The following is a 14,252-nucleotide window of genomic DNA, read 5'->3' as shown; positions in this document are numbered from 1 at the left end:
AACCTGCTCCAGCATGGCTGCAATATAGATATCTGCTCCATCATGGTCTTCTCCAGGGGCTGCAGAGGAATTTCTCCTCCAGCACCTGGAGGCCCTCCTCCCCTTCTTCTTCTCTGACCTTGATCTTCCCCCTGCTGTGTCACACTTTTTTCCCCTCACTCAATCCTTTTCCCTTTCTTAAATAGGCTTTCCCTGGGGTGCCACTGTCTTGGCTGAGGGCCTCAGCTGTGCCCTACAGGGGGTCCATTGGAGCCAGCTGGAACTGACTGTATCCAGCACGGGGCTCTGCCCTGTTCTCGTAGAGGCCACCCCTGCAGCCCCTTCCCCCCTGCCTCCCCAACCTTGCCACTACACCCAACGCAGTTCCTTAGAAAGCAGGCATCAGCATCCCCAAAACCTCTCTCTGTGGTTCTTGCTCTGCCTCTCCAGGCAAGTGTTGACACAGGCAAGACTAGTGCTTGCCAGTCCCATATACCTACACTGGGGATACAAGAAATTGCTTTTCCAGTCTTGTCAATGAAGGTCTGTCCAGCCGTACGAATATTAGTTTCTTTTTCCTTTAAGCTCACTTGAGAGAGCTGGGACCGAATAAAATCCCAGAGAAAAAATAAGACTGACAACTTCAGCACTGATTCACCTCTCCTCAATAGTTTTATTGCGCTTCCTGTATTTCTGTAAATCCTGGGGCAAGGCGTTAAACCAGAAAACTATGCTGCAACACAACCCAAATACCTAGGTTTGTCTACTAAATTATAATAACGCATACAACTGTTTCAATATGGTTGTTCTCTCAGGAAAAAAATTTAAGTCCTGACCCAACAGATGCCAAAACATCACATGAAGCAACAGCAGAGTAAGTTGGTCCTCTAAGTTGAAGCCTCTGCCTTTCCTACATCTAATAGACTAGTTCAGATTTTCTCTTTTTCATATTTTTTTTCTCCCTCTCTTTCAGTTTCAGTGTTTCTGCTGAAGCACAGGTTGTCAAGTATTCCCAATGACATACCTATCTCTGGCTCTCACAGACACTACAACAACTACTATGGGTACCCCGTGCTTCCGTGGCACCTCAGAATCATCAATGGGTGGTGTGTCTTTGCCTCATATCATCCAGTGTAAAATCCTCAAGTTGTGTGCCACGTACATTGTTGTCACACAATAAATAATAAAATACTCACATTAAATAAGAATAGTAAATTAATAAGTGTCCTGCTCCCTATGCTTAGGCAAATTTAGGAAACTATGTGATACATGTAGCCCGAAAGGGCTGCTTGGGCTGCTGTTTATTTGACGAGTCAGCCAGGTCATGTAGAATCCCAGTAATACTGAATAATACTAAATACTATTTTCACTAAGGACTCCTGCAAAATTCATTTGCTTGTTGCCAGAGGAATAATCCTAACTGATGGTCTTTCTGTTTCCCTATGGTTATGGGACCTTTATTATCTGCACTAACACTTTGGCTAACGATGATGATTAGAAGTCACATTTAGGCCCATATAGTTTAACAAACAGTACCTCTAAGAAAAGTGTGGGATTATGTATTATGACAGACAATGAGGTATTACTACTTAAAGCATTTTTAACTTGCTAAAAGAACTCTATAAAAATTAAAGTGTAGCTTCTCTGAAGGAAGCAAACCATACTTGACCTTCTGCATTCTGAGGGCAGATGATGGTGACAGTTTTGGTTTGCATACAGTGCCAAGGTATAGCAAGCATTTTGAATTTCTGATTCCTAGTTACATCCTTAAATAGGTAGCCTGAGATCCTCCTCATAACTCTAATTGTTTTAGGATTTGTTTGATCTTGGTTCACGTTGCATCACAACTGATCACTTACCTAATCCTCATTGTTTCCGAAGTTTTGAAAAACAACAGAACCTGGGAATAAATATAATTAGTTACTAGGATTTACCAACATCTGTGACATACTTTTTGTTCTTGGCTTCTGAAGAAATATCTGAAAAGGCATGTGCACACAAAGATTTAATCACAGAATCAACTGGGCTGGCAATTCATTTCATTGTTTTTGAAATGTTTGCTAAGTACCAAATTCATTCATAAGATAAAATTCCCTTGTGCTTTTCAGTAGTCTAAAAGAAGGCTGCTAAGAAATAAGAAGTCAGTAATTTTATTATTAATCATAGTCACCACAGACATTAAACTATAAACATCTTAAAATTCTTAATAACCTTAATCTTCATTCACTGAATATTTCAATGGTACCAAAAATATTTCATTACAGCATCCATCCTAAAAGATTCCATCTATTATGGCTCAGAAAAATACCGATATATCATTTTCCATGCACATGCTGTTATTGAATACCTTTACTTTTCTGCGTTACTCACAAACCTGATTCAGTCACAATTCAGGGCCTGAAATCATTACTGATGACAACAGGTTGCATTTTTCAGTATTTGCAGTCCTTACCTCATACTGGACCAACAGCAAATGAAAAGCAGCCTGGGACTGCAAAGTGAAAAGTCTGGTCTTTGACAAAACCTTTCATTTAAACAAATAGGTGAATATTCCAGCTTGCCCTTTAAAAGAGTGATGTTTGTACCTAGGGAATATTTATTAAATACGCTTGGGATCGTTAGTATCAAATTACAGAGGAGTTCCCATTATAAATGGTATTTTGTAATAAGAGGAAATAAAGATGTGTTAAATATAATATAAGCATACTGTGGGAGTATATAAATGGTTTTCCTAAAAAAAAAAAAAAGGGGGGGGGGAGGGCAAAACAATGAACCTTTTCCCAATATCTTTGCTTGATTTGTTGCAAAAACATATGTGACCCGCATAATGGCTATATAAAAAATAACAGGCTGCTCATAAAAAGAAAATCTAGAGAAAACAGCATGTGGTGGTTTTATTTAGTGTGGCTTTTAAGTTTCAGAGAAACAGATCAATATAAATGATCAGGAGTGAATGCTAAAAGAAGTTGACCCCATAAAAGAAATTCTGCATGCTCTTTATTCCTAAGCATCAGAAGGACACAGAAAGAGGAGAAGGTGAAGCTAGACATTGATTAAGAAAACACAAGCTTCTAGTAGCTTAGTTTTTGTTCAAATGTTGCTTTAACTTTTTCTGATCTACCTTTTTTCCCCAGTTGTGACAAGTCGTGGGCAGGAGGGAGGGAGGGAGGGAAGGAGGGAAGGAAGGGAGTGGAGGGGAAAAAAAAGAAAGAAAAAAGAAGAGTCTTTGTCAGCATTGCCCAAAACCAAAAGTCTCTCTTTGACTATTTCAGGATCTTGAGCTTCTGTATCATTAAGCAAGTCAGAGTACTGCTTGCGCTATGTGCAATATCTTTAGGGATATGTAAATGAAAGAAACACCTTGTAAAGAACAGCGTTGTAATGTAAAACACTAAGCTAGGTAACTCGAGGATACTAATGAAAAACACTATGTGCTTAATCTTCATTTACTCTTCTGATTTTCCCTTTTTAAGACTAAGATCTATTCTAAAGATAACAAAAAACTAAAGAAACCACAGTGCAGGTGGAGGTTGCTAATTTTTGTAAACGGGTGCACCTTGCATCCTTATTCTGATGCTCAGATCATAAATAAAAAAAAAAAAAAAAGAGTCAAGCAAAACTGTTATCACTTGATGTTGTTTCTCCCATTTCTGGTAGAGCCCTGATTACCTTCCTTTCAGGTCTCCATGTCAGTTCTCCCTCTTTCCTGACTGCATCACGGGGTCTCTCACATCCAGGATATTTCTGCAAGGACTCCACAACAACTGTGCTACAACCCCAGTTCTGCAGCATATCATGTGGACATTCTGGAGCGAGTGGCACAGAGTAGAGAAGATGCAAGGCCACTTGTACCTTGTAGTTGAAGAAGGAGATGGGGTGTATCCACCCGCTGTGACATGCTGCACAGCGGCAAACTGAAGGCTTTCTTGTTATTTGCAATTGAAATGCAGTAATCTTCTGGTCTGATTTCACCAGAATGAGAAGAAGAAACAAGAAAACATCAGCCTTCAGAAAATCCTCACAGACATCCTCTGGATGTCTTTACTGACCAAAGTCCAGCAACTGTTCAGATAGATGGGTCTTTCCCTGCCCTTCACCCCTGCCAGCATCATGCAGAAAGTTAACATGGTGCTTAGCAACAACCAGCAGCTTCTGGAAATCTCAGCATTTCCTATGGAGATTAAAACTGTATGATTGCAGGGATAGGTGGTTTAATTCTCTGTGAACAGAATAACCCTATTCTGGGGTGGGGAGAAATCCCAGAATCTTTAACATTTATTATCAAATTATTATTATCAAATACAACCCCCCAAACTGTTAGCAATTTTAATTGTTACACAGAATAAATAAATAAATAAATAAATAAAATCCCCACAGTTTGAGCACTGTATCTCAAAGGACAAAAATATTTCCTTCTTTGCTAATAGACAATTTATTAATACATTTTGATTAGATGTAATATTTCTTTGTGGAAAGATTTTTGGCAGTTTATAAGCAGATGCTCAGTAATATCCCTTGGATGAGCTTGACTCCCACGCGTGCCTTTCCTCATGCATTTTTTGCAAGGTGATTACTATCCATTCATCAAATGACTGTCTCACAGAACCTGAAGCCCCTCTATTCCCCACCTCATGTGCCTTTTTTCCTCTTTCTGCCCTCCTTCACATTCCAGTGGATTTTAGTGATAGAGAGAAGGAGTACATCTCCTTTTTCTCCTGGCTTAACTTTTCATGACCCTTGCCCGGGATGGTCTGACACTTCCCCATGCTGTAGGTATTTCTAAACCAGAAATTCGGCAGAAACCACAGGCTGAGTGAAGCAGCAGCTGACCAACATCAGAAAGCCAAGAGCTGCCACACTGCACACATCTTCCTGTTATCAGAAGGAACATTCCGGAGACATTAGGATAATCTCATTCAAAGCAAGAGGTCCTGGGGTCCCAGTGGACAAAACTGTACAGGAAGCAGATGTGGAAGTAATGACACCCTAACACATTTCCAAGGCCTTGTTTCTTGTTAAAACTACCCATTTTTTTAAATTATAACAAAAAAAAAAAAATAAATCTTGGGCTATCCTCAACGATCTTGTAAAACTAATAAACTTTGTCTCCACCATAGTTGATCTCCTCACATGCTTGTGCTGTTAAACACCAGCTGTGCGGCTTGTAACCAAAAAGGTCTCTTCAGGTTGACAATGCAGCACTGCTTTCTTGCAAGACTACTCCAACAAGCAATAGGTCCAAGCACAACTTTGTTTTGTCTAGCACCTTTTCAGGACAATTCTAACTCACACGTCCAGGCTCATTACTAAAATTTCAAGTTTCTATGGGCAATGTTCAAAAAGGCCTATCTCCAGCCTTCTAAACTTCATTACTCCTGGAGCATCCAGCAGCTGTCATTTTCCTCCTGGGTAAGTTTTCCTCACTGACTTGAGCATATTCCTACCCCAATTCCCTTTTTACTGCAGTAAAAACAAGACAATGACTGAACTTACAAGTGCTTTACTAAACAAGTGTTGATGGGAATTGTCATTGCTCTGCCAGACTGGTCCACAGCTCATATTCTTCATCTCTATTTTTGCCTGTCCCTTTCCCTGTACTCATCTCACACTTCGTATTTATTTCTTGGTTTTTCCTCTTCAGTTCATGTACCTAGGTATCAGCATATATCCTGATTTCTCTCTCTTCTTTGCTGAATTAATGTATATACCATACCTTTGGTACATATCTGTAAATCTGTCCGGAAGTGAGTGTAATTTTCTTGTGTTGTCACACTGCCTAAGACTCCAGAGTTCTTATCCTTGACTGGGATTAAGAACCAGAATCATATGAAGGAGCACATACAACCAGCTGCCACCTCAGTCAATAAATAACCCTCTACATTTTTCTTAATTATGGCCAGCCAACGTGTGAGTGACAACTTCCTGTGCCCTTGCACTCCTTTTAGATCACCCTTCCAAGCAGAGATTTGAAAATATCGGTCCCATATCTAAATATAAAGTGAAAGATGTCAGCTCTACAAATTGTTTCAGGAAGACAGAATGGAAAGAGTATTTATGCGTAAGGATGAAAGAAAAATCTATGTGCAGCAGGCTAAAGTAAGACAGATACACAACTGGATATCTGCACATATCTACAGTGGAAACATCTGTTGGCTCTTATTGCTGCTTCTCTCCTCTTTTCTCCTACTTCCGTTCTTTTGCTTCCCAGCCCTCTTTGTTGAATGTAGATGCATTTTTCTATTATTATTTTTCATCTTTGATTACTAGCTTGTAAACTAATAAAAGGAAAGGAAAATGGAAAAATTGCTTCCTTTAACCCCACCACATCTAGAATTTCATGGCTAAGGTCCAACTCAATGCTTAACATTTTAAATTGTTATTTTTAATAACATTCATTATATACAGGGGCTTGCTCATTAACCGGGCCTGTGTTGCTGTAAGCTCTATTTATAACCAACAGCTAGCTCCACCTAGTGTCGTCTTAATTCATCAACGAAACAGAAAGCTAAAGCCAAATACTATAGATAAACCAGAAGCAAACTATAAAATCACCTGTCAGCTGGATGATGCCCACAGACAGCATGCAGTTACGATTACCGGCATCGCAAGGAGAAGACCATTTTAAGTAACTACTGTACGATTATAGTCAGCCGGCACTCTTGAGACAAGGAGTGACTAGCAGCTTCAGGAGTATAAATATAATACATGCAATATAAAACAGTTTTACTGCTACCCTGAAAAGTTGAATGGCACTTAAGCTGTTTATATGGCTTATTCTCTCTATGGCAGAATCACCATCAATAAGGACAAAGTATTTTTAAGTTTAATAGAACATCACTGAAATAGAATAACAATAGTATTTTTTTTATTGTCATCAAAACTACAGAACTATTTTTGGCTATACAAACCCCACAGTGATCCTGTCCATTAATAAGTACATCTCCCCTCCCAGCAGTTACAAAATAATTTAAAATGCCTCTCAGAGGTGATCAAAGCAGGGAAATGCTCAAACTAGCTAACAGTATATCAGTTTTACTGATCTTTACCTTCAAACTTTCTAAAGGCTTGCTCACTCCTGTGTATCTAGAAACATCTATCTTTCTAAAACTGTTACAGCTTTAGTCAGCAACATTTAGTGTTTAATAGCCTGATCCTCTTTTGACAAGACTACATAGGGTACAGACAGCAAAGTCATTTAAAATAAAATCAGAAAACTGAATATCTAGTATGACAAGAGATTTCTTGATCATCACCGTGGAAAAAATCATAGATCTGATGAAGAAGGGAGTTTATATTGAAAGAAAGCATTTTGTAAGGCAAAATAATCTCCGTAATGTAACATAATCATATCCTGTGAGCTATCAAGCAGCGTTTGAATTGGACCTCTGAAGAGGAAGGAAGGAGGGGTCCCTGCCTTACATTTAGAAAACACCACTTTTACTTCTTAGACCCAGGGTGACCCACTCTGATAGAGCTGACGTCTGTTTTAAACCTGTTCAAATCACCTGTTCGGAGCTGCTTAGCCGTTTCACCCTAGTGGTGATAAAATATATTTCAATACTTACAGTATACACTTAACGACTGTTCACCGTGACAGAGAGGGACTATATAGGTTGCGGGGCGGGAGGTGGAGGACAGACAAGAGGAAAGAACAGTATATTAAGATGATACATACACCAAAAGCATGCACCTTTAATTTTTTCTCAAACTTTCTCAAAATAGTCAGTTGAAAGTTACGCTTGTGACTCATCTACTTTAAAGTAGTCACAGATAAATTCAATGATTATATGAAAACCTCACTGCAACACAGAATATGAATTTAATAAAATGCACACAAAAATAGGCTCTGATGTTTCAAAAATAAGAGAATACTCCAGTTCTCAATAATTTAGCAGTTACTGTCATTTCTCATTAACAGCTTTCAAAATCCTATCTGAAACAAGCTGATACAGAGAAATTAAGAGCAGTAATCAAGCGAGAAATGATAGACCAGCTGGGTAGGCATCAAGTTGGCAAAACGTGAATACAGTTCAATAGCTGAAACAGATGCTGGAGTTGTTGAGAAACCCTGCAGGAGATATTGATGTATATTCTTTATATAACACCAAACAACGGAATAAATGTCAAGAGCTAAAAACTGATGGGGAATAAAACCTGTCGGAAAACCTAACTATAAAGCAGAGACCTGCAATAATGCCTCTTCATTATACCAAAAACATTCAGTACATGCATCTTCACCTCCTCGGGATTCCTGAATATGCCAATACATCAGTCAGAGCTTGCTAGTGAATCCGAGGGAGCCTTTCCCAGTCTTGTTTCACATTTGTTTGTTTCTATCTACCTGAGGCTTCACAGACTTAGAAAATACTTTATTCTTCAGCCTCATCCTAACACAACACTCTCTTTCAAGCAAGCGATTCCCCGAGCTTGGAGGCGAGCAGGAAAGAAAGGGTAACACAAGCACAAATGAAACTGCAAAATCCATTTTGCACAAGGAATGTTGTTTTCAGAGTTTCAAGACCTCGGCAACAAATCCTCTGCCATCAGCAGCAGCTCGTTCTAGCATATGCTTTGTCATGGTCAGTTTCTAATTACATTCATAATGATGCAATAGCTTTGATAATCCTACCTTCCATGCCAGCTGCTTTTCTTGTCACTCCATCATGCCAATAAGTTGGCTGCCGTAACAAATCAAGATAGTGCAAAACAGCATCTTTCCCCTGCATCTGTCATCTTCCTGAAAGCATTCTATTACTGCCGACTGCTGGGAACCAGAAAGTCTATTTGAATTCCAGCAGCTCCCCTTTCGCATGATTCAAGTTAGGTTAGGTGGGCATGCCTAACATGATTCTCTCCATCATTTATTATGCAGCTGCTACACCGTCGGTGTGGTAACCACTCTGACTTTATCTGATACGTCAGTCTTGCAAACCTCTACCTCCGTGCAAACACACGAGCCACAGAAGCATCTTGCATTTAATGAGCATTCTCCCTGCCTAAAGAGAGTGCATCTGCAAATCTGTTTCAAATCCTGCTGCTCGCATTGTCCTCTAAGGCTGATGCAAATGTTTGAAGATTTTTTTATTTTTTTTCTATTCTTGCGTTCCGTCTCTTCAAAAAGCACGGTTCTTCATGCACGCTTGAATTATTCACACTTCAGCTAAATGTTTGCTGATTTGTGTCCAACCAAACAGCACCTTCCCGTTGAAACTCTCGGCTCGAAAGCTACTTCTGAATAGCAGTGCTGTGCATTCAGGCTCTCAACTCTGTTTCATTTTAAACATGGCTTTTATAGCTGCACCTCAACAAATACATTTAGCTCTTTTCATGCAGTGAATGGCTGTCTAATGAGGGAACAGTACATTTTTAAGCAATTTATCTAGGTCTACCTGTAGGTGACTTTTCCTTTTTGTGCTTTATACATTTTAGCAGTAAGTGGATAGCTCTGTTAGAGCATCTTGATATTCTTAAAGTGGTAAGAGCATCACCATAAGCTGGTTTTTGCCAGCCTGTGGAGGACACTCTCAAACGACAGAGTTTGCTTAACTGCTTCTGAGTATCATGAATTAAAGGGATAGGATTGTTTTGTTGTCTTTCTATTTATATTTTCTGTTGGGGTGGGGGAAAAACACGCTTGCATCAGTGATTTCAAAAGAATATTAATAGAAATTGACATATACACATCAATCATTCTCCAAGTTAAATTAGCTGCATCTCCTCCCACCACTTCTGCCTGCAGCTCAGAGTCAAGGCATTTAATCTTTAATGTTTCTGCTTGCTCATAAGCTGAATAAACATCCCCAACCCCACACTGGAAAGTTTGAATACCTGAGAGAGAAAAAAGGGAACATTTTAACACGTGCAACTGCCTGGCTAAAACCTGCTAGTTAAGTGAAGTAGTGAGGGAGAGCAGGGACTATCGCTGCAGTTCTTCGGGCTTTGCACGATGGCAGAGGAGGAGTGAGGAAAGGGAAAGGGCACAGTCCCCTGGGAAGAGCTTTCCCTTGCAGTGGTGGCCAGCTCAGCATCACTCACCAGTTCTCATATTCCTGATTCAAAAGGCTCGTAGGGTTTTACTTAAGCCTCAATTTTTCTTCACTCACATAAGATGTATTGAACTTTTCCATGATTTGCAATCCCTCCACCCTGACGGTCCCTTCCTCCTACATTTTCCTAAGTCTCTGTTAAATTCCTGAACCTCTTGGCTCTGAAAGAGAAGCTTGAAAACATGAGCTTAGGGGAACTCTAAGTTAGAGAAAGTGAAGGGGGGGGGTGGTAAGAGAATCTCCTACTTTGAAAAAATAAAAATAAAAAATCAGGACATCTGATAGCTTCCCCAAGGCCTCCTACAGGGGTGTCACCAGTGAGTGCGACTACAGGGCACATCCCTCTCTGCCCTGTGCAGACCCCCAGCCCAGGGGCTAGAGGCAGGGTCACAGGGTCCCCAGACCCTGGGCAGAGGGTCAGGCTCACTCCCCGGGCAAACACCCGCTGGTGGGCAGTGGCCAGAGCAGGCTGGTGCTGGGAGGTATCAACTCCCTGCTCTCACCCACATCTAAATGGCACAGCTGACACCTGAATGAGCTAACATAGCATGGTGTGGTTTATATTTGATACTGTATTTATTCCTAGCATGCTGCCAGAAAATGCCTTTTTAGAGATTTCATGTAAATAAAGTAGAATTACTACATCTGTTCCTCTGTCTGTAGCAGCACATATCAACAAGCTAATTTTGCATTCAAGGCAACAGAGGCAGTCCTATCATATAGTTGCAAAGTGCACAACTATAAAGTGCCTATCTGAAAATACTGTCAGCTCCTTTTTGTTCACAGTTCAAGTCATTTCTGAAGTGAAACAAACCAGACAATAAATGAGGACTGACTTTGAAGTCCCCATAAATTCAAAGTACATAAAAGGATATGCTTAATATCTCATACTTTTGGCTGCACTATGATTTTTAAACCATAGACATAGCAACAAGGAATTATTTACATGGCATTTCACAAAAGATGAGTTTGAGTTCATAGCTCATATAGCCTGTAGTTGCAGTGAAGCCGTAAAGTACCCCAAAACTCGCCATAGGCTGGATTTCTAGTTCAATGAATTTTGAGCTGTGCGAGATTATAGATGGAAATATCCAGAAAAATATTTCATATGTTAATAAGATAAATACTACTGGTAAGAGAATGGGGGCATCCGGTATGGTATAAATATACTGTAGCAGAATCCTGTCCCACCCAGATAACTCAGAAAGAAGTACAAAAAGCAGGAAACAGCCAAAAGAGTGAAAAAAAGAAAGAAGGAATCATGGAAAATATTTCCAGAGAGATAAGCATGGCATTACAAGGAGGATCCACTGGGGTTTATCATTCAGTATTACTGCCCCCCAGAGCACAGCATACAGCAGCTGCAATGTAGTTTAGCCACACAGACCATTCCCATTCAGATCAGGGCTATGGGAAGTAGCCATTTTTGCCCTGGGGAAAAAAAAAAAAAATTTAAATTGTTTTTTTGGGAGGAGAAGGGAACTGTAATATACCAGGTTTGGCATCCTCTGTGTACACTAGCTGTATAGAAAAACGGCCCAGAGACAAATGGAGAATCTGGGAGGAGAAACCAGTATCAGTCATTCTGTCCACATACTAATAGGCCAGATTAATAGCTGGCTTCGGTGTCTAGTTTTTCCGCATTTTTCTGAGAAAACAACAGCCTTGGTTTCTGCTTATTGTAACTGGATTCAGCATCTGCATAGATATAATTATAGTAACCCACCCATATGGAATAAATTGCTTTATAGAGAAAGCTCCATGGGTAGAGCTCCCAGACTCTACAATAACACAAATACATAATGTTTTTGTCTCACACAGAACTGTCCCCAGTCTGTAAAAAGCAAAAATAAACAACAAGTGGAAAAGCACTCATCACGTAGTATTCTGCTTTTTACAGTATTGAACTCAACAGGCAAAGAAACCCCAGCGACAACGTCATGAGAAAGGAAGGAAACCCATCTCTCTTCCTATTCCATCTACAGCTTATAGCAAAGACAGGTCTATTCGTTTTAATTGCTTCACTGCTACTAGAGTGACTAATTGGCCTATTCAGTGTGCTTGAATTTGATTATGATGGTGTGTGCGTATCACAGCGATAACTAAGATACAACGTAGAATCTCTTCTTGCTGCCATTTTTTTTTTTCCTTTTTGTTTTCCTCTTTGGAAATACTAGTGACTCCAACAAAGCAACAGTAGATAATGGATCGTTAAAAAAAAAAAAAAAAAAAAAAAAAAAAGAAATGAAGCAAGTAGATTGGCCTTGACCTTCAGCCCTGCATGATGCTCTACATGATGCACTCTCTCTAGCACGCAAAAATGAATGCTGATTTTACCTAGCAAAAATTGTTCTTTTTTTTTTTGCTAATGTCTCCTGAAGAAAGTAAATTTCTCTTCCCTTTTTCTCTGCCTCCCATTATTCTTAGATACTTCATCCCTCCCCCAGTAAACAACTAATTCAATCAATCAATCATGCAGGAAAATAACTTAATGATATACTGTGCGTGTTCAGATTAATAAAAATCTCAAATGGGAGCACCGGAAATTTTGTTTGGACAACACAGACAGGAATTATTAATTATTTCTTACTGTTAATCATTCTATATTAATTACTTCTCATTACAGAATATCTGACGTATGATTATAAAAGTGAGCTGTCCATAAAAAAGCACTTTCCCATAGAGTTAGAGCTCTCAGTACTTTCATTTTAATGACAATATCTCCAATAGAGATATTAGAAAGGGTGACATCTGACAATTATGGCACATGTAGCTTTGACTGCTCAAGATTTAAAAAATTGCTACAGAGCAACATGTAAACAACTGAAAATGAACAATATATATGAAGTCATGTCTCTAGAAACTAAAAGCCCAGTGCAACCGTAATCTCCACACATATGCTTACAAGCCCTGGGACTCCAACAAAATGGTTCAAAGGTGCAGTCACCTGGAGAGGACAACTGTGTTGGCCAGAGAGACTTTTCAGATGTGGGTGTCTGAAGTCATCCAGCCAGGCACCTGACAGCCATCCAAGGAGCTGAAACTTTTGGGGGGTTTGAAACTTTTCACTCATCTGCACCATAGTTCATCCAAATATTTTTGTGCAGAAGTCATCTTATTATTTTTTTTTAACTAAATCTCAGGTGTATGAAATTCACTTAAGTTCAGACATTTGTCATCAACTGAAAGCTCAGAACACACTTAGCCAAGGATGTGTTAAGGAGGACGCGTGACCAACCTTTCAAAGTGAGATTGATTCCATTTATGGTAAGAAAGTTTTACGAAGTTTTATTACAGATATGCTTACAGCAATAATAAGCAGACATGTCCTTAGCAACCCCAGGATTTCATATTGCAGGACTTGGATAAAAAATTATTCATAAAAGATGTTACAGAAACAGTTCTCTGAGGGCACCTCTAATGGCAGAACACAGCATGCTAAAAAGTGGATACTCTACATCAATTTTGAATATTGCTGTGTGATATGGAGTCATTTGAACACTGCTACAAATGGAGATAATATCATCTCTCAAATGCGGTAACTCTTGAGGATTTTTAATGGCAACCTCTGCTTATGTCTACAGATAAGCCAACAGATATTCTACATTTTGTTCTCACACAGCATATGTATTTCAGTGACAGTGAATTTAAAATACTCAGTTCTAGCAAGAAAAAAAAATCTAGTTAACTCATTCTGCAAATATTTAACACACATCAGAAAGCAGAAACATACAGAGTTTCACTATTTAACACAGAGAATTAGTGACCTTGAACTCTTCAGGAAATGCTGTTAATCCTCCTCCTGAAGCAGGTCTTGTATGTGCTGTTAGCACAAAACTGAACAATGGCATGAAGTTTTAAGATACTAATTAAATATAACGTGTATTTTATTCTCTTACAGCTCCTTTTAAATTAGACTGACTTGAGCTACACAGCCTTAACCTTCTTCCATTTGTACCTTGACTTCTTCGGGAAAAGACATTGTTCAGCAATACTAGGCTTGAAATAATTACTGACGTAAGCATCTTAATTTGTTCATTCTTTCTACAGCTGCAGTGCATGTATAAGATGATGCATAACAGATGTACCAGGAATAAAAAAAATTAAAAAAAAACCAACCCAAACCACCAAAAAACCAGAACTAAGACACATCTCACAGCCTGCCCTTCTGTGCAACCCTGTGTGCCAGTACTCAGCTCACTGTGGTTTTGAGCCCACGAGCACTCT

The 14,252-nt window shown here is 39.4% G+C and overlaps 1 protein-coding gene across 4 annotated transcripts in view; it reads right to left on the bottom strand.

The window, feature by feature from the left end:
- DMD (dystrophin) overlaps positions 1–14,252 on the bottom strand; it is a 1,292,219-nt gene that overhangs the window by 1,169,920 nt on the left and 108,047 nt on the right. The window contains exon 1 of one of the 4 annotated variants that reach the window (XM_074604154.1): positions 8,609–9,219. The exons of 2 other annotated variants lie outside the window; for them this stretch is intronic. In XM_074604154.1, the coding sequence (XP_074460255.1) occupies positions 8,609–8,705 (97 nt within the window). In that variant the 5' untranslated portion in view covers positions 8,706–9,219. Of the gene's footprint in view, positions 1–8,608; positions 9,220–14,252 lie in introns of those variants that run through there. One more of the 4 variants, XM_074604121.1, reaches the window with a different exon arrangement.

This window comes from Larus michahellis, chromosome 1, assembly GCF_964199755.1.
Source record: "Larus michahellis chromosome 1, bLarMic1.1, whole genome shotgun sequence".
Classification (NCBI taxonomy): domain Eukaryota; kingdom Metazoa; phylum Chordata; class Aves; order Charadriiformes; family Laridae; genus Larus; species Larus michahellis.
The sequence above is the reverse complement of the archived record's forward strand: the minus strand, read 5'-3'. Positions and strand labels throughout refer to the sequence as shown.